The 25,004-nt window shown below is 38.1% G+C and overlaps 1 protein-coding gene across 8 annotated transcripts in view; it reads right to left on the bottom strand.

The window, feature by feature from the left end:
- Positions 1–25,004, bottom strand: part of ADGRB3 (adhesion G protein-coupled receptor B3) — a 577,118-nt gene that overhangs the window by 186,416 nt on the left and 365,698 nt on the right. For 7 of the 8 annotated variants that reach the window (XM_072142190.1, XM_072142192.1, XM_072142193.1 and 4 more), the window contains 2 exons: positions 24,321–24,396; positions 11,767–11,875 (listed from right to left, as the gene is read on the bottom strand). In XM_072142190.1, coding sequence (XP_071998291.1) covers positions 11,767–11,875; positions 24,321–24,396 — 185 coding nt within the window. The remainder of the gene's footprint in view (positions 1–11,766; positions 11,876–24,320; positions 24,397–25,004) is intronic. The other variant, XM_072142191.1, reaches the window with a different exon arrangement.

Consider the following 25,004-nt stretch of genomic DNA (forward strand, 5'->3'; position numbering starts at 1 on the left):
TTCCTTCCTCTTTAAAGGGAGAAGAGGCTGCACAGGAGAACTTATCCCACTTCATGAGAATTCAGTGGGAAACGTCTATCCCTCTTGAAGTATCATTACAACAGAGTAGATAGACATGTGAACGTAGCCTAACCAAATAAACATAGACACACAGTAACTATATCTACATACATATGCTAATTACTACATAGACATACGCAAATAGTGGCACATCCATATATATATACGAATACATATAAGTGTACATACTTTACAAATATGGATAGAAAAATCAAATGCAGGAGCTTTAATATGAAGCAACCGGGTCAAAGCCCAAAGATGACGGGTGCACACTTTCTCCAAGGCTCAACTCCTATCTAAAAATAAGGTATCCATGGAAGCAGCACTTCAAGATATAGAAAGGAAGTTTTATTGTCCCACAGTCAGTCTGCCAGTTTGATCTGACATGCTCGTTTCCATATAGATACATAAGATTAATAGTTGATAGTACACTTGTGTGTATTTCCAGTCTAATGAGCACATTATTTCTATACCTTCTTCAAACAGGACTCTTTCTATTCAATACAAGACAGAGGTAAAAAATGTTACACCATTGTAGTTGTCATCAATGGTAAAATATAAAGGCCTAGTTTACAATATAAAACATACAATCTGCAGAAAATGCTATTTTTGTGATTACCGGAAATATTGACCTTAAATGATTACTAATTATTTATTAGCCTCGTGGTGTTACATGCAAATAATTGACCTACAGGAATAATGTAAAATATTGAAATGTTGTCCTTTATTAGCATAATAGATTACAGTTAATCATCTCAAGTGACACAATGCATAGGTAATGATTCCATTAACATAGTATAATGAAACTACAATGAGATTCGGCATGCAGCCCTGCTAACAATTTAATCTGAAAGTTTATCGATACACATTGTAACTTTACTAAACGTGATCAACCCCTTCCTAATCATATTAATATGTAGAGCTTCTCTATATTTATTGCCTCGATATGGCTGTCAACAGCCATATTGACATACAAGCAATAACGGGTTAATTGAAGTCATTGATCAGATATAAAGGCCAGGACAACATCACAAACCAAGAACCCTACAAAGTGGCAGTACTATGTAACAGGTGGAAAATTAGGCAGGTGCATTTTTATTATGTTTAATGACTTCAATTAAAAAAAAATTGTGGTCTGGAAAAACTTTCCAAAAAAAAAAAATATAGCAAACATGTACCACATTGTATTCATGTATGATCTCTTCTGTGATTGTGTATTTATGGTAATGTAAATGTATCAGAGGGAATGAGAGAATGGGAAGAGTCTCTGCCAAATCATTTTAAGAGGCACAAAAATCATATATTGGCTTTGATTACAACAAAAATATTATATGAAGCAGATCAGTGACAAGCCAGCTGTAGGTATTGAAGAGAAGATAGGGTAGGGCAAATTTTTGCTGTTACAGGTTGAGGAATAGTCTTCTTGTTTGACATTCACAATGTAAAATAATAGATAAATGAACTTCATTATGGGGACTGGGCTCATACTTTATTTATGAGAAAATCAGATATTTGGTGAAAATTTAGAAAAATTCTCGATTTTTGAACTTCAAAATGTTCTACTTTTTCCACACATAGTCATAACAGCAAAAAAAATTAATAACTAACATTCACGGAATGTCTACTTCATGTGAACATGGTTTTTTATGCATACTCTTATTTTTGTCGGATGTTATGGGCCTTTGAACGTTAGGTGCAATTTTTCACATTTTCATAAAAAACGCAAAATCCTGCTATTGAGGGACCTGCTCAGGTTTCAAGTCACTTTGAGAGGCCTAAATAAAAGTAAAACCCCATAAATTACCCCATTATAGAAACTACACCGCTCAACGTATGAAAACAACTTTTATGAAGTTTGTTAACCCTTTAACCCCTAGGCGCACCAGGACGTTATAATACGTCCCAGGGGCTACATGCCAAGCGCACGGGGACGCACTATAACGTCTTGCTTCTGGCACCGGCTCACGAATGGAGCCAGCACCAGAAGCAGCCGCTGTCAGCTGTCTACCATAGCTGACAGCCTGCGCTAACACCTGCGATCGGAGCTGACTCCGATCGCGGGTGTTAACCCCTTACACGCCACAGTCAAACATGCGCTATGGATGGGATCCCCCGCGCCGCTTACCGGGGGATCTGATCCACTTCTGGGCAGCTCCGAGGACTGGCATGTGCCCCGGAGCTGCCTGATGTCCCTGGCAGTCAGACCCCTTCCGGGTCTGACTGCAAACTGTCTGAGCATGCGCGAGCATGCCAGACAGATTACACTGCTATACAATAAAATAGTATTGTAGAGCAGTGTATTGGACTCGCTGGTTCAAGTTCAAGTATGCATAAGTAAAAAAAAAATGAAAAACACTGAACACTACACATTAGAATAAATAAAAAATAAATACATTAAAATATAAGCCCTAAAATGTCACTTTCCCATAAAAACACTTAATAAAGTATAAAAAACACAAAAAAACCCTGCATATTTGGTATTGCCACGTCCGTAACAATCTGTATAATAAAAAAGAATCATTAAAGGACCCGCACGGTAAAACGCCGGGGGAAAAAAACGCAAAAACGTTCTGAAAAAAGATCATTTTTAATTAATACCCTATAAAAAATGCTCTAAAAATGTTATGCACTCTAAAATAAGCCCACTCAAAAGAGCAACTCTTCTCGCAAAAAATAAGCCCTTAACCAGATTTGTCAGCCAAAAAATAAAAAGGTATGCACATTAAAAGATGGTGAGGATAAAATGAACAAGATTTTCTCCAAATTAGTTTTTATTCAGTACAATTAAATAAAATGCACAAAACCCCCACATATTTGGTATCCCTGCGTCCGTAACAATCTGCATAATAAAACAGAATCATTATTAGAAACGCAAAGTGAACCCCGCAAAAATAAACTCAAAAAGCTTAAAAAAAGGTAATTTTCAATTAATACCCTATAAAAAAAATGCTCTAAAAAGTGATTTAAAAATGTTATTCACTTTAAAATAAAACCACTAAAAAGAACCATCCTTCTCGCAAAAAATAAGCCCTTAAACAGATTTGTGAGGGGAAGAATATAAAAGTTATGCATATGAAAGACGGTGATGCTAAAATTAACAACATTTTTGCCAAATTACTTTTTATTCAGTAAAAATGGAAAAAAATAAAAAATCTATATAAATGAGGTATTTTCGTAATCATGGCGACCCATAGAATAAAAATAATATGGTACAGTTAACAACCAAAAAAAAAACAAAAAAATTTTCCTAAAAATTTATGATTTTCATTTCCTCCACCAACAAAGAGTTAATAAAATCTCACCAATTAGCTATAGATGCCCCAAAATTACGTACCAGAAAAGTGCATCTCATGTGGCAAAAGAAATAAGCCCTCATAGGTCCACATTAAAAAAAGAAAAAAAATTATAGCCTGTACAATGTGACATAGCAAATCTGATCTGGATGGCATCTCCTTCTCTTCTAAGCCCGACCATGCGCCCATACAGCAGGTTACCACTACATATGGGGTATCAGTGTACTCGAGAGGAATTGGGCATCAAACTTTGTGGAGCCTTTTTTCATTTAATCCATTATAAATGTTTAATTTTCCACCCAAAATGAGTGTATTGTGAAATAATATTACAATTTGCAGATTGCACCTCTATTTTGTTTTAACCCCTATAAAACACCTAAAGGGTTAACAAACTTCTTAAAAGTGGTTTTTCATACGTTGAGGGGTGTAGTTTCCATAATGGGGTAATTTATGAGTCTTGCTATTATTTAGGCCTCTCACAGTCAATTAAACTTTGAGCAGGTCCATCTAAATTTTTAAACTAATTTGAAGTACAATGTGTCTCGAGAAAACAATCTCAAAATCCCCTGGATATCTCATAGCGTTCCAAAGCTATAACCACTTATAGTGACACAGGGCAGATTTGAAAAATGGGGCCGCGTCCTTAAGGCCAAAAGAGGCTGAGTTCCGTAGGGGTTAATTGTTTTACAGGGGTTAAAACAAAATCGGATACAATTTTATAAGTAAATTTTTTTTTGCTAAATTAATGTTTTTTTCAAATAATGAACAAAGTTTCAGTGGATAAAATACCAAAACGCTCCACAAAATTTGATACCCAATCCCTCCCGCGTATAACAATACCCCATATGTGGTAGTAACCTCCTGCATGGGCACACGCCAGGGCATCGAAGGGAAGCTGCGCCATTCAGTGTGCCATCAATGCAGATTATGCATTGTCACTTTTTATTGGCTATACAATCTTTATTTTTTTGGCAATTTGCACATATAAGGGCTTATTTTTTGCGACATGAGATGCACTTTACAAATATTTCATTGTAGTGGGTCATTAGCTTATTGATGAGATTTTATTAACTGTTGAATGTATGGGTGAAAAGAAAATTATCAATTTTGGTTTCCTTTTTGTACTTTTTGGGGGTCGTACACCATACACTAAAAATACTATATTATCTTTATTCTACAGATCACTATGATTACAGTGATACCTCATTTATATAGTTTTTCATTTATTTTTACAATTTTACTGGAAAAAACGAATATATAGGAAATCTCTTTTGTTTTTGCATCGCCATCTTTTCGGAGACGTAACTTTAATAATTTTTTGTTGACAGAGCTAGTTTAGGGCTTATTTTTTACGTGTTGAGTTGTCCTTTCAATTGGTACCAATTTGGTGCACATAACTTTTTTGATTTTTAGAACATTTTTGTGAAGAGATTTGTAAATTTCTGGTGTTTTGTTTTTACGGCATTCACTGAGCGGGCCCAATAATGTTTCTGAGTTATTTTACGGATTGTTACAGACGCGGCGATATCAAATATGTGGGTTTTTTTGGCGATTTTGTGGGTTTTTTTACTTTAATACATGTGTATAGGGAATGTTTGTGTTTAGGGGACTTTAACTTTATTTAATTAATTATTTTTATTTAAAAATGTTTTTATTTAATGTTTTTAACTGTTTTTCTTCACTTTTACAAGTTAGCTTGAACAAGCGGTCCACTGATGTTTGCTTGTTTAAGCTATTCTTCACCTTACACAGTGTAATACAGATGTATTCAGTATTCAGATGTGCTCAGTGTGTTATAGCCGAGTCCTGCCAGAAGGCAGGACCCGGTTCCAGGAAGAGGATTGCGCAGCCTCGGACACTAGCAGTCCCGGGGCTGTGACAGGAACCACGGACCATCCCGGTAAGGGGGGGGGGGGTGATTCTTGTGAAATGCCCCTAAAACGCTGTGGTCAGTGTGACCGCAGCATGTTAGGGGTTAACACCCGCGATCGGAGAAATCTTTTACTTTAGAGGCGGTTGTCGGCTATAATATATAGCCAACAACTGTAGCTTCTGGCCCCAGCTCTGTTCAGGAGCCGGGCCAGAAGTTTGACGTAATAGTACTGCATTTTGCGGGAATGCACCTCCCGCGATGCAGTACTATTACGTCAAATGTCGGGAAGGGCTTAACTTATATTTGCATGTTTGCCTTTGTTTGTGGTTCTGATATAAAGAAAATTGCCTAGTGCTAATGCAAAAAAGTGCCTATTGTTAATGCAACTATAACCCAGGCTCAGTTAGAGCTTACAATGCTTATGTCTAATTGTAAACATCCATATAAACACTTTGTACTACATAGAAAAATAACAGTGAAACATTGTAGTGTACGCAATATGTAGTAACCAAAGGATATTGCACATACCCATTATCAAAGTCCACCTGCCATCTATCACAAGATTCTCTCACACGCGTTTCGGCGCTAGCCTTTGTCTGGGACCCACCCACCAATCAGAATGATTTTACTTGTCTTGCACCTTTTAGTGGTTCATAGTTACACTAAGGGAGTGTTTTATTAAATAAAGTGCCCATAAGAAAAAGTTATATATAGGCTGAACTATAAGCCACTGGTACAAAACAATATAGGTACATAAAGATAGATTTCTTGGGTTGGAAATAGGAGGTGTAGAAAGAGTTAAATCAGTTTGGAGTGGGGGTTATTTCACATGGAAAATGTGACAGATAGAAAGCAAATCAAAAGTTAATAGATGACAAAACTGAGAAAGACAAATGCAAATTACACTCTCCAGAAATATCTGACACAGAGGAGTTTGGCTTATCTTTACACACCCCACAAGAGTGACGTCACTGAGCTGCAGGTCTGTCTCCTACCTTATTTCAGAGTTAGCTGGCGGTGAGGGCTTTGGAGTGATTTGTTCATTGATTAATAGACCCTGCAAGAGGTGAGTTCTAATAGCCCAACTGGTTAGTAATACTGACAAAGTTTGCAGTGTAGTTTGTAGTGCAGTGTATACAAGAGATCAAATGAAAACTAATAAAAGTCAAATTACATTTTTGAAATAGTAAATAAGTAACAAAAATAAATAAAAAACGTATTTTGGTGCTTCCACATGTGTTACAACATATCCTATGTGTGTAGCATAAAATTTGGATACTGTAGTAAAAGTGGTGAGCAGCATGATGAACACTGCAAATGAAAAACATTACAAAGATTCGAAATATTTTTTTTTCCAATCCCACCCCCAATTAAGGGTTAGCAGGATTTCATCGATAAAATCGATATAGCCCAAAATGGTGCCAATGAAAAGTTTCAACTCATCCTTGGTTTTTGAAAAGGTTAGGGTAAAAAATAATGGGAAAAAAATATTTTCACAAAACAGTCTGGTCATCATGGGGTTAATACAGTAAAAACCCTTGAACAACTTAAATCACAACTTTGTGATTTAGCCACAGTATTGTTCCTTATGTCTGTGCATAGATAAAACAATGTGCCTTCATATAATTTCCTAAATAGAAAATGACATTTGTATGTATTTTTATGAATCTAACAAAAACATAGAAAGCAAGAACCCGGGAGGCAGAAAAGTTCATTTGAGGTTAATAAGAAAAAGAGAACTGCGGTTTTTCACTTGTGATAAAATGCCACTGCTTTTCAGAACAGCGAAATGTAATTTACATATTTACTGATTGATGACTGATAAGAAGCTCTTGGGCTATTTGCTGGGGATATGTGCTATTTCTGTTCACAAGATCAAGCCCAGTTATTTTCCAGATTCTGTCATTTACTTTTTTTTACTCGTTTGATGTACACTTTAATCCTTCACGTAAGATATCATACTATCAGGAAAAATTGGGCTTTGTATTGCGAGACTATTATAAAGTGTGGAAAAGGAGATTAAGGTTTTTCATTCTACTATATGAGGGTCGTGCTGTTGGACATAGCAACAAGCAGCTTAGCAGAAACAGAAAAATACAATTCTATAGAGAAGTAAAATGTATTCAGTCCCGTAAATTTGAAGAATATTAGGAGCTTTATGGTCAAATAAACTCTCTGGGTAGTAAGAACTATCAATTGATGACTGGCATGATGTACACTTCTTTCCAAGTGCATGAGGGTGACCAAACACTACATGTGAAGACACCAATATTATATGAGGTGCATGTTCCTGTTTGTACTATGAGATTAGCACATAGCACTCAATACAGAAAAAAGTGAAAAACATATTTTCATGAAAAAAAGATAAAAATTGTTTCCCTTACATCCCCATAAATTACATTTATGTTATCCTTCCTGGCATCAGAGGGGGCATATCCTGCTCGGCCAACCCTTTCCATCTACTCCTCCTCATGTCCCATGCCTCTTCTCAGCATGTCATGCGACCAGGGTGATGTCATCTAAGGTCCTTTACCCAGTAAAATTTGCAACTTCTACCCCCTGCATGTATCTGATCACATAAAATGACAGCATGCCTCCCAGGACTTCTACTACTTCTCATGCTTCTATGCTGCGATTTCATGTGATCAGATACAAATATGGGGTAGACATTGAAAATTAGATTGGGTTATGGACGACAACACTCTACTCTCATGACATGAACTGGTCAATGACAGAGTTCTCTCTCAATGTTCCACACAGCAGCATGTCCTAGCAGTGAGTCCTGTCAATCAGGAACAATCAGGATGATGCAAGTAAAATTAACCATCCAGGAATCACTTATATGTCTGAATGTGATGAGCATAATTTTTAATCTAAGCACATGGATCATCTACAATGGTAACCAAGTAAGTAGACAGAAAATTTACTAATGCAGATGAATAACATGCATCTGGATCTATGAACCATGTGCTTCAGACCTCTCGCAATTCATCTGAACATGAAGCAATTTTGTATACTGAAAATTCTCCCTTCAATTCAAAAAAAATAATTGTTGCAAATATTGTCCAGATATATCACAGTTGTGGTGCACTACTTCCGCTTTTGCGCCTGAATGAGGCGCATTGCTATACCTGAATTATCACAAGCTACAACCATCTGTGAGGTCAAGCCTCGTATTAATCACCTGTGAGTCTGCACTTTACATTAGTCGCAATATAGGCTTTTGATGGGCAGGAGCACAAGCACCGGCATATGATAAATAACCCCCTATTTGTCCGATTTTGTACATTCTCAAGATACTATGGACATTTGACTTTAATATCAGGTTCAACTATACTACATCTGTAACAGATAAATTAAATTAAATGCATTAAACACACTTTAACTTGTCTATGGCTTCTGATTTCTTCTGATACTTATAAATGGTTAAATATCATTTTCCTGTTAAATTTTGCTTTATCAGTGAAATAGGAACTGGAGCATTTTAAGCTGCAGGGTTCTGTAAGTGTTTTTATCATTGCTTAGCAAGTGCTTGTCCCAGGATAATCCTGACCAGTTTTTGTTTTGCAATGTCAGCTGTCGACATTCAGAAACTTAATCTTGACATTAGAAAACATGTTGAACAAAGCCTATAATAATTCTTATGAGTTTACTGTTCTAGCTGTTTAGAAAAGAATGCATTATGGAGCAGATGTTAGAACTTAGCAGGGTTAACATGTCAGATCTGTAGAAAGCAGCAGGCTCCCATGCTCTGAACTTCAATAAGACTTTTGATTCCTAGTGGAGATTCTGGGAGACCCAGTCTATTAGAATGGTTGTGCCAGTTTTCTGACTTTGCACTGAAAAGAATGTGCAAACTCCTTGCACATGTATTTATAATGTGTCTGCACCGGTTTCACCGTGTTCAACAACAGAGAAAAAATGTGCACCTGAAGGGGTTTGTTAGTGCTTAGTCGGAGTTTGCGGTACATTCATTACATTCACTCGATAGAATTGTGTCGCGCACTGTGGGGGTCATTTACTAAGGGCCAGAATCACGTTTTTCTGTCGGGTTACCCGAATATTACCGATTTGCGCCGATTTTCCCTGAATTTCCCCGGGTTTTTGGCACACGCGATCGGATTGTGGTGCATCGATGCAGGTATGCACTCTTGACAAGCGCTTACCTGCATCCAGCAACGGATCGTGAACTCCAGTGAACTCCAACGCACTTCAGCGCAGCAGCGACACCTGGTGGACATCGGGCGCACTACCTTTTTGAATCGCCGAAAGACCCGAATGCTCCACAGAGAACGCACCGCTGGATCGCGACAGGAACCGGTAAGTAAATCTGCTCCACTATGTTAAAAGTGCACCTAAAAAAAGGTGGTGCACACTTTCTGAGCAGTGCAGGGTACGCTAGATAATTGATGACCAGAATTAATACAGACATGTAAGTAAAATATATATTTATATATAGAGAAATATGCTAATGAGCTATACATCTAGAAGAAGAGACATAAAAACTATTATAACGATTAATGGGTGTTCTATATGTAGGTTGTATATTTACTATTATAATAAACAAGCTTAATTTACTCAATTTGGCAGTTAAAAAAAATACATTGGCTGTAGAGACATAAAGAAACTCAGGGAATATACTGGAAGTGTACACCTTGCCATGCATGCTAATGATATTTGATGGCATGGACATATGCTTATACATGACTGTGTTTTTCCTCTTCCATGCATTATTAGGGGCTGATAACCTTCCAATTTCTTGTGTTAAACAGGTAGGAAATTACCATTTGTAAAGGCAGTGCAGAGATCAACAGTTCAGTATAGCCATTTAGCTATCTGATAGTGAAAGCAATTGACCCACATTAAAAGATAAATAGAGGAGACTCTATCCTAATTGATGCAAAGAGCTAAAGTGCTCCAGAGTCTAAGAGAAATGAACATGGCTTCCACACCATCCCTTTCTTCAGACATTTTACAAGCACTGTATAAGTACACCTATTTATAAACTTGCTCACCAATATTATTTTAGTGACATTACACATCTCTCTAAACGTACATTACCTCCAACTAAATATACTGAGCGCAGATGCAGCAGCTCGAGATCAGCGCAGAATAACAAATATCTCCTGCCTGTCATTAACAAAATAACACTGTAAACACTTTGCAGCCTTAAAACGATACATTTTCACTGCTTGTGACATAAAACGCAACATCACTTGACACGTTAATACACTCAGATGAACCTTAAGTGTCCTAAATCAGCCAACCACTGTAGTTTACTGTAGGATCTAGGATGCTAGAGTGAAGATGCTCATGGTTTTCCAATTGCTTGTCAAATTATCTCTTGAAATTTGCCTTTGAAATCCTATCGTCAAGTAAATATGTTACAGGATCTTAGGATAGAAAGTCTTAAAATTCAACTGAGGCCATAAAATTTGCTCATTTTTACTGCATTTAATGTTAAAAGTAGAACATACAGCAGAAGGATGGAAAGATAAGATATATACATAAAAGTACATTATGCCACATACTCAGGAGCAAAAACTACTATTTACAGAGAGACAAGTCTGTCACAAAATTTGGAACATTTATATCACACCAGCCATAATATCTGTGTACAGGGGTTCCAGTTCGGCACACATGCGACCAAAATGCACTGCAGCCAAGGCTGACCGGCTAACCAGCGTTAGAACATCATTCCTGCAGCCAAACACAGTACTGTAAAGCAAATCCAGGGCCATTACATAGCTCCACAAGGAAAAACAATAAAACACCTGTAGCCAACACCCACTGTGCCCCCAACTTTGCACCCCAACGCTCCAGACAGATCATCAGCCTTAAGCAGGTCCAAGACAACCAGTCAGCCAAGAGCACCAGAAGTGGTCTTCATGGGTGCACCGTTATGCAAGTGAACCCCATGCAGATGCAGTGACCAGTGCCTCAGCACTAGAAAGATTTCTAATTTCATGGTTTTATATTTTATGGAAAGGACATCAAATGCTTTGGAGATATTGCTTTTGTGGATTTGAATTAACATTTACCTCTCTGTTGCCTGTTGCCCTGCAAGTTATGATTTATTAAGTTTGATGGTGAAGTAAATGGTGTTTAGAATCCACAAAACGACCATGATGGTAAAAAGAGGACATAGTATGATCAAAATGTCTTATTTATCCAGAAAGAAAGTGAGCAGTACAACAATGGTACGGTAAATAGTGACCCATATGCCTAATCTAAGACAATATTACATCAAATTAATAGCAAATGTTCATGTGATGGTATCTTTTTTTTTTTCCTCCGGCCCCTTTGGTAAAACAGTACTAAAGGTGAGCACAGCCATTCTGAATGTTACTCCTTAGTCATAAAAAATTCCTTCTGATTACTTCCATTGCTTCTGTAATGTTTTTACCGAACAAGTGACTAGCTGTGACAGAACAGAATAAGGAACATTGCCTACCTTGTAATAAGCCTGCTAAGATAAACAAGAAGAAACTGGAAAATCAATAGGAACTTTGCGTTTAAATAAATGTTTAATGTACTTACGCTTACATTGTTCAGATGAGCGAGTTCAATCTCTACCACGGAATCTATATATTTAGGCTCTGGATGGATCGTAACAACGATGATCTTAGAATTTACCACTGTAAAATTCCTGAAACAAAAAAAAGTACATTAAAGAAATTATAAGTAAGAAACAATAAGTAGCAGATGTCATAAGAAACATTTCCACGTAATTTGCTTGTTTTAACTACAATTTGTGATATTAATTTTGTCCATACTGTATATGTACTGTAGAATTGTGCTTCACAAAATATGTTCAGTGCAGTAGCTGCACAGTTGGACCTCTGAATTGCCTGACATTTTTGTACAAAACTTTAGCTTCGCATTAAATCAAAGAAAAAGCAACATAAGGTTTTCAGTTCAACTTCTACTTGAATAATTTACAGTATGTCGAGCTTTTTCTGTCCGATTTCATCCCACAATCCAAAAACAAATAAATAAACCCATTATCTTTCTATGGAATTAAATAATAATAATGATAAATGTTTTTTTTGTATAGTCTTATGTAGAAACATTGTCATATGGAACAATGGGATCAAGAGCTTACTGAAGTAGAAATGAAAATATATAGATAGTTTCAAAGCCACCAAAAACCTTGTGTGCACATCCAAGGGTGGGGGTGACACTTGCTCTCACAAGTGACCATTAATTAGGATGGACAGGAAAAACAATTGTCTATCAAGGTTCATGAGGAGTACACAAGTCTCCAACTGCTTGAGCAACGTATGCTGGACTGACATACATTGGTTAAATACTGGTTCAGGTTGAATGTGTGGCTGTGCTGCACTAACAAAACACATTAAAGTTACACAGCATACACCTGTATACAAGGTGAAGACTGGGAAAAGTACTGTACATGGAGCTATGACAGATAAGGACCAACATATGGTTGGTAAAGGGGGAGATGCATAATTTGCTGGTGCTACATCCAGCAGTGTATGATGTTCCCCCTTCACCTATGGCCTCCTGATAAATCCCAGCAGGTTGGTACTGCTTTGGTCAGCAGGGCAGTTCTATGCCAGGTCCAGCCTGGTGTAGAAATGTGCCATAGTCTGTGCGAACACCATATGCCAGACCACTCTGTTGCCGATCGGGCCCTCCTCGTTAGTGTCAAGGATATAAGTTAGATAGAGTAGCTCACATGTATATATATATTGTGATACCTGTGCAGGACAGGTTGTGGAGGGGAGGTATATTTCTCCAAGGTTCCTCTCATATGTGAAGTAGCAGTCCAGAGACTCACCTGCTGCCTAATTAATGAGGTGTTCAGAAGGAAGGTATTTAGGGAAAGTCAGGTGGGGAATTCTCTCTCTCTCTACCTGGAGACACAGGCCTGTCTGTGTGAGAGCCACATGCAAGTAAGGTTGCAATACTGCTGTGTTTGTTAGCTGGCAGGGAGAAGCCCTCCAGTTGTTAGTTAGGGCTGTACTGTCTATAGTCAGTGCCGGACAGGCAAGGAGTTTTGTTTGTAAATGTTTTTTTGTTTCTTTTCTTGCAATCTTCTGCAATAAACCTGACCCAGCGTCAGTTTATACCTACCTGCTGCTGTTTGACTCGAATTGATGGAAAAAGAAGCGTGACCTTTGACTCCAGCAAAGGCGATCCCTAACCTATTTCTTACTATATATATATATATAATCTAACTATCCATCCATATTCATATCTCCCCTATCTATAGTGTGTCTACTTGTCTATCCCTATCATTGTCAAGAATCTGCTGAATGTATATTGCATTAGATAACATTTATCTAACTATATATCCATATTCATTGTTACTGGCTAAATTAACTCATAGATCAAGCGCTTCATTGTGGAATAGTAAGTTTTTAGGACTATTTTGAGTAGCTTCCTCATGTTTTGCCTGTGCTACAGGTAAAGTACAACATAAATATATCTCCTATAAGTATTAGTAACATTGGAGAAAAATATAACTCTACATGAATGTTAAGACACTACTAGGCATAACTAAACCATGCTAATACTAATAATTGGAATGATTTTTGGTTGCTACAGTTTTATGTCCGCTTTGCACAGTTACTATATGGAGTGTTACTAAGTAACTTCTGCTTGTCAGTACCTTCTTACATGGTTGACAGCTTTATTCTGTGCAATGAGATGAAGATACAAAGACTAAAATATTTTATAAGGAGGAACTTTTGACAAATTTCATAAGGAATGTTTAATTGTGTAGTTAAACTATATTCAATATCCATGTCATTTCTTATTCAAATATTCTTTTAAATATATATAATAATATAATCTTGTTAAAGAAGGCTGAACTAATCTCTGATGACTTAACATAAGAAGCAGTCAAGCCTACATAAAAAGTTTAACAGCCAGCATGTTACATTTAAGCATTAAAACAAGATTACAATGGAGTTTAAGACTGAACACTTAATTTATTATTTAAGGTCTTATGACCACTGCAAAACTGTTAAAACCATTAAATAAAGTTCCAATGTTTGATACAGATGATTTTCTGTTGGGACTCAAAGTCAGAGGCAGAGTTACCGATGCGTTACCAAACATTGTCTATGAAATCATTTTTCTATTCATATTTTACTAATGGATTATTGGCACATGCTTGAATATATCATATAAAGGGGTACTTTATCTTACCAGCCATAGTTACTTAGTGGGAACATATGCAAAAAATGAACTTGTGCAAATATCTTTGATATCTTGATATCATATTTAATAAAATATTACTCTTGAAAGTTTGTCTTTCGTACACTCATTTCACCACTCCTTTTTTCAATTGTTTTCTATGTTTAGGGTCACTATTACTATCCAGTGGGGGGGGGGGGCATGTTTATGCATCTAATCATAACATCTTAGGAGTCTCCTTACATAGTTTTTATCATTTGACAGAAGATAATACACAGCATAAGGCCCTATGGCTCTATGTTATAAGGATGTGTTGGGGCGATTCTCGGGGGCCCAGACAAAGGTCCAAGACATATTTCACTGTATGCACATATAAAGGGATACGTCATCCTGCTCCTCCCCCTGAAAGGGAAAAGGAGTGAACATCAGCAGTAGCCAGTGATTGGCTGCTGCTAATGTTCAGAGTCTTACCCCAAGGGAAATCAGTGTCCTTATAGGTGAATATATTATGTGTTTTGCAGTCCACTGCGTCGAAAAAAAAGCTTGCATCTGGGGAAAAATTGGGGAACCACCACCAATATCATGTGTTACAAAGGACTTGCCACTCTTGTGTGAATTATCTAAATGCTTTGCTGCTAATAAAGTGAATGCAAAGCTTAGTTCATGCAATATAATACAATTTTGTGATGTCGCAGTCCAATTCAATTCAAATTTTCTTTGTTTACAATTAACCCCTTACCGATGTGCGCCGTAATAGTAAGGCACGCGTCGGGTGCGGTTACATGGAGAAAGTTCACGAACGACCCGAGGCTGTCTCGTTTTAACCCATTCATTACAATGTGCGATTTGCACATTTTAATGAATGAGGTGGAAAATCCCCAGATACTGTTGTATGGCAGTACATGGTAGGATCGATCAGACAATCTAGGGTTAAAGTACCCTAGAGGGTCTGAAAAATAATGAAAGTAAAAATAAAAAAAAAGTTAAAAATAAATTATAATGAAAAAAAACAAAAAAATCTAATTATCCCCCTTTCCCTAGAACTGATACAAATATAAATAAACAGTAAAAATCATAAACACATTAGGGATTGCCCTGTCCGAAAAAGCCAGATCTATCAAAATATAATAACAGTTTTCAGTGTGTTTAACTCTATAATGGAAAATACCGCCCAAAGTAAAAAATGCCACTTTACAATGACTTTCTTTACATTTACTAATTGCCTTACGATATCACTCGAGGCGCCGCCCTCCGTTGTCTCTGTTTTTTTGTGTTTATTCTTTACATTCCTATAGATGGTAGCATTGAAAATGTCATCAAAAGTTGCACAAAATGACACCACCCACAGCTCCGTATACCAAAGTATGAAAAAGTTATTAGTGCTAGAAGACGGCAAAATCAAAACAATATTTTTTTTTTTAAAGGTTTTAATTTTGTATGAAAACATTATAAAACCTAAACAAATTTGGTATCCCTGTGATACCAACCCAAAGAATCAAGTAGACATGTCATTTGGGGCGCACAGTGAAAGCCGTAAAATCCAAGCACACAAGAAAACAGCGCAAATGTGTTTTTTCACCATTTTCACTGCATTTGGATTTTTTTCACGCTTCCCAGTACATGGCATGGAATATTAAATACCGTCACAATAAAGTGTCATTTGTTACGCAGAAAACAAGCTGTTGTAAAAATGTAAAAATAAAAAAAATGTATAGATTTTCGAAGGTGGGGAGTGAAAAATGGAAATGAAAAAACAAAAAAAGGGCCAGGTCGTAAAGGGATTAAGCACTTGTATTATCCGGCCCACAGTACAGGGGCAGGGTAACTATGACATTCACCTTTCCCTGCTCCCCTGAAGTAGCAGCCGATTCCTTCTTACTCCTATGAACGACGGCTGTATGCACCATCTCTGAAGCCAGCAGTCGTGATGACGTGGGTACTCTGGCAACTATGGAGAACACTCTGGTAACTATTGGAGGCACTGTGGTATTTGTAGGGGGGCATTAAGGTATTGTGGGGGATACTGTGGCATCTGTGGGGGCAAGCTGACTGCTATGAGTTTGACATTCCTGCATTAAAGCTTTCAGAAAATCCACATAAGAGTGCCAAGTACTTTGTTTCACTGTCCTTATGCCAAGAGTAACATCTACTTGAGACCTCTGTTAGCGTACATTCAGCATAGGCCAGAGAAGGAATGCAATGCTTTGCTTCCAAAGACCTCTGCTGAGTGTATACTTCAAAGTGAATCTGTTTGCCAGTATATGTCTATGGGTGTACTCAGTGTGTACAATGGGAGCTTTTTTGGAATATGCAAAAAACAAGATGTGAAAGTAACCGAACACACACACACATTGTAGAAATACAAAAAACTCAAGATAAAAAACCACTAGCATTGGGAGTTGGGAGAATATAAGTGACCATTTGAACACATGTAGCTCCCGTCCTTTGTGCACATTCCTGGAGTGGTGGATTGTGCCCTATTCTCCTCTTGTTAAGTGAAAGCCTTTATGTAAGTTGATGAAAAAAACTATAATTCAAACAAAAGTTCAAAGCTAGATATAATCTGCCCTGGTTAGCAGATAATCATAATAATTAGAAATGTAAATCAGTCGTATAATTAAAAATTTTCAGATTTCTCAAAATGACTATTTTACCTTGAAACAAGGTACAATGACTGAGGTTAAACAAAGGCTTTGTATAGTTTTAATGTGCTTCAAATGAATAAATGTGATGCATTTGATACAACGCATGTCTTCTGCTGCGTATTTTATATTGCCTTTTAGTAAGCTGTACAGAGGGTTCTTCATTACTTTTGTTAAACTATCCAGCTTAGCTAAATTGGTTTTCTAGCCTGGGCTGGATGTGAAATTAATATTTCATCAGTGTGAATTGAAACATTCTTCTTCATGGGCTCATAATGGCAGGTCATGGAGCCAAACTCAGATGTGGCTTCTGCAAGAAGAGGAATGGAACACTGCCTGAATTGATGGCGGATGTAAATTGTAAATGTTCAGTACATTGCATTTCTGTTGAAGTATTTTTGAGACTAGATAAGGATTCTTTCTGAGGACAGAATAATCTCATTTTAAACCTTGAGACTTTACAAATATGAAAGCTTAAATCAAGTAAAATGGCAAATTGCTATCACGTTTGTATGTGTTTTTTAAGTGTACACTCTAGGAGCTCTGTGATGCTTGATTTGACTGCTGTAGTATTCTTCCTGCTTTATAGAAGCTTACAAATATAATCTCCATTCCATACCATATCCATATTCATGAATGTTTGTTATTTACCTACATTTATACAAACATCAGTTGACAGCCACCCATAGTGACAAAAATTTGGAGGGCAAGATTAGAAAAACCTGGATACTTTCACTTGAAGTGCCACCACTATTGGTAGATTTAATCTTTAAAAGCTACTGGTAGTTCTGTCCTGCCATTAAAAGAACCAATAGTATCACAGTCTTTAAAGGAAATGTACAACACTCCTGCTGATGCAAAGGGTTAGGTAGATGTTATAAAACTTGTCCCTCTCCATGTCACGAGCTCCTTGGTGAGCCTGATCACCTCACTAAGGGGGCTCCAGCATGGAAATCTAATATGCAGCTATAAGTCGCTGCCTGCGAGGAAAGGGGTAATCTCATTGTCCAATTGTAGACTCTATGTTATTGTGATGGTAGGAGCAAACTGGTTGGATGAAAGGACTTGATACCTTAAAAGGGGAGGTTATAAAACCCTTTTATTATCGTGGATGGAAAGTTCCATGTTTTTGACCAGGGGGTTCGTCTCATGCTCTACTTCTTGCCCAGGAAGCAAGCCCCGTGATCATCGCTGTCTGTTAGGTCCCACTAGCCAGCCACTCAGGTAATCAGGACCCCAGCTTCCTCCATCCACCATCCAAGAAGGCTAGGCCCCGGTGGGGAATGTTGCAAATCTACCATCAAAATCAAGCATGATAAACAAGGGACACTTAGATTGAAGAGCCATGACTGGGGTAGTCTTGTAACCCTCCCACTATGTGCTGAAACTTCCGCTTCTTCCATGAGTTTACGAAAGACAGAGGGAAAGCGAAATCATGAGGAAGCCGTAGGGGAGAGGGATGCCTGTTGTGAAGCTATTTGAGCCTGTGAGGCTCATGTGCATAAGTAGATTTTAGAAAGAAGGAGGTGGATAAAAATATAAGAAGATGACCACAGTCACAGTGCCTGGATCTGTGACTAAGTGTCCCTGGTTTATCATGCTTGATTTTGATGGTAGATTTTCATCACTCAGAAACACTACCGCTAGCAGTATATAGTAAGCAATGGCCGAGGCTGCTGATTGGCCAAAGCACTCATATTAGTTATTTTGGATTTTGGAAACATGTACATGAACCTAGGCAGGAATAACCAGCAAACCAACACTGGAGCTATACAATTATTAATAACTTGAAAAAAACACTTTTATATGTCTTATGCTTATGAGGGGGAATAATTCCAATAACTCATCATAATAATATCATAATAATCATCATCATAACAATTAATAGTAATACTTATAGCTTCTATGTACTTTTATTAAGATACAATCACATACATGCACTTTGTGGGCAGTTTTAGAGTGTAATGTCATGGTTAGATTGTAAAGGGAAGTACAAAGAAATATACAGTGGTACAAAGAGTATGTGTGAAATGACCCTAATGTCAGGATCAGTGGTAGTGGACCCTCTGTAGCACCATGGACGAAGACATAAGCTGACACCTGGGAGCGGACTCTAAGTGGTACCCGGTTTTCACCAGAGACCGCCACAAAGCAGGTTGGATTGGGGCGCGTTACCACCTGGTGCGACTTTGAAATACAGAGTTGTAGGGCAGAATCGTAATCGGGAAAGGCAGGAGGTCAGGACAGGCAGCCCTTGGAATCAGAGTCTGGGACGTAGCTGAAGGTCAGGACAGGCAGTAAAGGAGCATAGTCAGGGACGGAACTGGGGTCACAACGGGAATTCACCAAACAAACACAGAGCATTGCAACAAGATTTTCACTAAGGCATGAGGCACAAAGACCCGGTGGGGCATAAGGGAAAAGGCTGACTTGTTATTTAGATTGCCAGGTGGCCAGGGCCAATTAGCAGCACACTTCCCGGATCGTGGGACACAGCGCTGGATCGCTGACAGATGAGTGAGCCTGCCGCAATGCTGAAGGGGTACAGGGAGGCACATGGGTGTACCTCGACCAAAGAGGGGGGCTGCAGGAGCACCCATAACACCTGCTGATAAGTTACTATAAAATTGATTTTTTGAAAAACAAATCAATAATTTTGCAGAAAATTTAATACATATTGCATAACTTGTGTAATGATTTTACAAGTGCTCAACATAATATAAAAGGGTTCAAACTCAGCTGTTAAAGCTTACCGGCCTCAACTGCCTACGGCACAGGATTGCTAAATCCAGTTATTGTGTTATACACAATATAGGATTGTTATAACTCAAGTGGGGAGCACAGGAGCAGCGAAACTGAAGAGGAATAAATGAGTAAGTATACTTTTGTTTGTTATTTAATCCTTATAGAATCGAGACAACCGATTCATGCAATATTATGTAGAAAACTGTTACTGACAGCTAGTAGTTTACAATGAGCAAGCAGAATTCCCTCATATCTGTTGGTAATAGAAAAATAATCTTTGGTATTAAACATTTATTAAAATATCCAAACACTGATCGAATATACTCCAAGCGGTCACAATGCCAGCCTGCACAAAATAGATCTCCAAGTCCACTACTGCAACTGGAGACTCGCAGTTTATTTATTGGGGCATTCATTGGCTTACAGTGAGCCCATTCTTCAACCTGCATGCCACTGAGTGCCTAACCTATGCCAAGCTGAAACGCGTCAGGAATACTGGCTTATTTAGGGGGCATGCTTCAGTCCAACAGGGACAGCTGTTGACTGCCCTTGTAAGGGCAGGAGTAAAAGGGACCATATAGGGATAAATTTTCCTCCCCCTTTGGAAGCCCTGATCTCCAGCCCGTAGGTGCGTTTACGTCCGAATGACAGTAAGAGTACTTGTATGCATTAGATTGGTGTCCTTACCTGGATGTTGCAACTTTGTTTAATATCTTGGAGTATTTCACTTCTGCACTAAGGTAATTTTGTTACATTAATTATCTTTATACTGGGCACATGACACTTTAATGTGATTTTTTTATGTGTTTTGAATTAGAAGTTAAATTTTAATACTAGTTATACTCACCCCCCTATTATGCTATTTTCATATTAAACATTTATGTAAAGAACTTACATAAAGCATCTTCCGAATATGATGTATACCCCCATGTAGTACAAATATGCCATTCTTATTTTTTAATCAAGAGACATAAATGAGCTAGGGAGAAAAAGTCAATTGAAGAGCTTATCGGAGATGTTGATGAATTGCACCAGCTAGTGACACACAATTCTCCTCTCTGACAGGGCTGACAAAAGTACAGAATGTTCTGTGTAAAAGATGTGATTGATGAATGGGACAAGGTTTAGTGGTTTAGATCACCCATTGTTGGGTGCCAGGATCTAATAATGTACATCCTTCTCCTTTAATAGTAGGCTATTAATAGAACCTATTGAAAAGTAGCTAGTAAAAGTAGAGAAAACAATTAGACCTTCTTTCAGACTTTATGTTCTATATCAATTAATAATCCTATTTCCTTTGGGTTCGCGTATATATTTTTTTAACAAATGGAAATTTTTATAGCCACAGATAGAAGTGTTTCTATATACTATTCCTAGTTAAAATAAAGTAGAACTTATTACAAAAATACTTGCTAGTACTGGTAAACCTAGCTCCTTATAACACAATAATAATAAATATATCACTTACAGTTGAATTAAGGCTAAAAAATGCAACATATAAAACAGGAACTTGTTACTCACCTCTTTAGGAAGTCTTTCGGGCTTCTTTCCTATAGCGGGGGACACCGCTTTACCCTCCAGTTTCCCTACTCTAGCGATTATCTATTTGTATCTACTACCTACTCCCCTTCCTACTTCCTTTACTTGCAATTTGTGTCTGATGAAGGTCCAACGCAATGAGTGCAAGGGAGTGGTACACAACTTGTGCCTTCATGCAATTTTTACCAAGTGATATAGAAAATCTTATCCTAGAACTGTGTACTACCTTAACCATCCCATGTCCAGAGGCTTGCGATACAAAATAACCATCTTTCAAAGGAAATGTTGTTTCTTAATGCATCACACCGAAATCCTTGGTGTCTATGTCTAGTTAGCCATCATATATCTGACTTTCAAAGGTTTTGTTAGCGTATAGCAATTTCATGAAATTGTAAACATTAATCAATTTTGAAAAAATTCTCCCCATTGGACAACTCTGTGTACACTGTGCTTTTATAGCAAATGCCGTATTAAATTAAGTGAATGGTGTTTAACAAAGAATAGGAGTAAAAGATTCTCAAAAAAGGTAGGAAGATAGATGTTATCTGCTGTAACTTGCCCTTGGCCTGTATATTTCCATATTTGTAAGCCATGGGATGATCAGCTTGAAATGAAACTTGATTCATTTGTTGATCTTGTGTGTGTTGTGGGCTTTACTTTTGAGTATTTGTAACCGCAAAAGTTTTTTTATAATGCAGTTTTGAGGAAATTGGGTTAGAATGATTACATAACTACATTATACACTGTAAATAGTAATCCTTCATATATATTTGGAAAATTAAAGCTAAATATGAAAGTGCAAAACCAAAACTATGATGTGGGTGGGAAGAGGTTAAAAGTAGAGTTGAGCGGACCCAAACTTCTGTTCAGGTTTGGAGTTCAGGTGCGACCCGGACATGTTGACGGATTGCCTGCCAAACATCCAATCCAGCAAATGAATCCCCCTAGATGCAAGGCAAAACTGGCCAATCAAAGCCATGGTTCGTTGCTATATGGATATGGATATGTTGTATTGACTGTTCAGCAGCCAATCCGGCAATATGTCCTTGTTGCATGGTGCGCATCAAATCTGAATGGGAAGTTTCATTTCTTGTTAAGAGAAAATTTTTTTATGATATTCAAATGTCTTTTCTGCTTTTCAGTACAGACATTGGCTCCAGGTTTAGTGTGGGTTGTGCCCCTATTTATACATATGTCCTGTCAGGCTTGCAGGTGTGGATCCTCTGGACCACTGCAGATGACACAAGCCACTACCTGGGACCAGAGTTTAAGTGGTACCCGTTTTCACCAGAGCCCGCCGCAAAGCGGGTTAGACAAGCTGGTACTACCAGGTCGTTCCTCAGGCGTGACTTGTCTGCAGTGGCGGCCAAGGTCGAGGTACAGAGATGGCAGACAAACTTGAGGTCAAAGTCCAGGCACAGGGTCAGGGCAGGCGGCGGAGATGCAACGTCAGAGTCCGATCCGGGGTCCGCAACAGGAGGTCCTAGCAGATGGGCACGGGAACAGGGCACACAGGACAGCTGCATGGAGGAACACTGGTACACAGGAACACGGAGGAGCTCAGGTAACACAGGAACAAGGAGGGACTCATGAACGCAGGAGACACAGGAACGCAGGAGACACAGGAACGCAGGAGACACAGGAACGCAGGAGACACAGGAACGCAGGAGACACAGGAATGCAGATAAATCGCAGAAGAGACAGAAGGCTGTTAGGTACAAAGATCCGGCAAGGCAGTAATGAGAGTGTTGGGAAGGGGAAGTGATCAGCCAGTGCACCAATAAGCGGTGCGCTGGCCCTTTAAATTTCCTGAAGGTACCGCGCGCACGACCTAGGAGATGGGGACGCACGCGGCCGGAACTCAGCTGCAAGTCAGGAACGGGGAGAGGTGAGCTGCGATGGCGCTGCGCCCGCGAGCCCTGGGGAGTGCGGGTGAGCCCGTGACATGCCCTATACATGGGATAGGGAAAAAGTCATTGGTGGAGATCCTGCATAAACCTTAGAATTAATTTCTGTGAGTTTAGCTCCAAGACATTTCCTATAAAATGTACAGTACTATATTACACCAGACATTGAGAGATGCATGCTGGCATTTCTCAATTAACCAGTTTGATTCATTAATGAGAATTATTTCAGAAATCACACAAATTTACATTGTAACCATTAATAGTTTTTCAGCAAACCCAGCAAAACTGCAATGTATGCATAAGGGGGCAAAGTTGAGTCTGAAATACATTTATCTAAGGTTACAGGACAGTGCTCTAAAGTGCCACCTAGTGGTAAAGAGAGAAACTGCAGCAATTTAAAATTTCAGATTTAAGGCATGGAATTGCTGAAGAAAATAAAGAGTTATGAAGACATTATTCAATCAATCGAATAATGTCCTGGGCAACCCTTTATATGTTTCATTGTTATTATATTTAACTGTTTTCATCAAGAAAAGCTACAATCTGGAATGTAACATCAATAATAACAAATTCCATCAATATTTCTAATGCTGATAATTATCAGCTAAGATCTAATTCCATCAATATGTAGTGTAACACTGAGCACAGATGTGGCATGTCGTGTATGTAGTCATTTTATATGTGTCTTCTTCATACATTAGCATTCACTCTTCTCATGTGTTAAAACGGAATGAATTTACAACGGAGAAAGGAATCATATGTTTAAAAATACAAGCTACATCCTCTAAACATCCTGAAGGACAACCTGGAGATACATACTGAGGAATATGCTCACAAATGGTTACTTTGTAGCTGCGCATTGTCATTGTCATGTTAGTTGCTAGGTTATCGTGAGTAGCAGAACAGTCTGCACAACACAGCGCCACCCAGTGGCCATCCACTGAACGCTCAGCCTGCATTGCTTCTTTCCTTTCTGCTTCAAAGCTGCAGTTTGTAAAACAGTGAATTCTGTGTCCAGAGATGCTGTAGGTGCACTTAATGCACACAAAGGACATGCAAATGATTTGTAAAATGAAGATGGTATCATGTAACTTACCGCAACGAAGGTAAAAAAAGTCCCAGGTTTTTATAGAATACAGCTCCGAGTACATACACTGTAGATTCATCCAAGTCTGAAAGATACAAAGGGAAACAACATCATTTTAACTTTGTCTGATTTTATAATAAATTAATTGAACCTTCACCATTGATGCAGTTATTTGTTCTCTCTGACTCCAATTATTTCCATATCTTTCCTCGTGATGTCACACAGCACCTTTTCATCACTTTATGACATCAGCGTGGATGGTCTTAACAGTCACATGACATGGAGGCCATTTATTAAAGGTCTGGTGAAAACAACAAGGAAATGGGGGTCTGCTTTATTTGGAGTTTTTTATTATGATTTGATACAAGCAGATTTGAAGATTGTGCAAACAATGACATGCACCAAATTTCTGGGAAATTTTTTTTGTACATTGATCACTACACAATGTATGACCACATACTTTATTTTGGCCCCCAAAAAGTCAGGATGCCAGAACCAGATCTCTGACAGAGAGTTTAGGGTGATTTTATGCCATATTCTGCATCGGTGCACTCATTCAACACTGGATGATTTTGCCCAGACAGTGTAAATAATTATGTTCCAATTATTATTTTTTGGATTTTTCATTATAAATCATTAAGGAATAAATCAGTCTACATCATCTTGACAGCTTTTATACTTTTATATCTAGGG

Source organism: Engystomops pustulosus, chromosome 3, assembly GCF_040894005.1.
Source record: "Engystomops pustulosus chromosome 3, aEngPut4.maternal, whole genome shotgun sequence".
Classification (NCBI taxonomy): domain Eukaryota; kingdom Metazoa; phylum Chordata; class Amphibia; order Anura; family Leptodactylidae; genus Engystomops; species Engystomops pustulosus.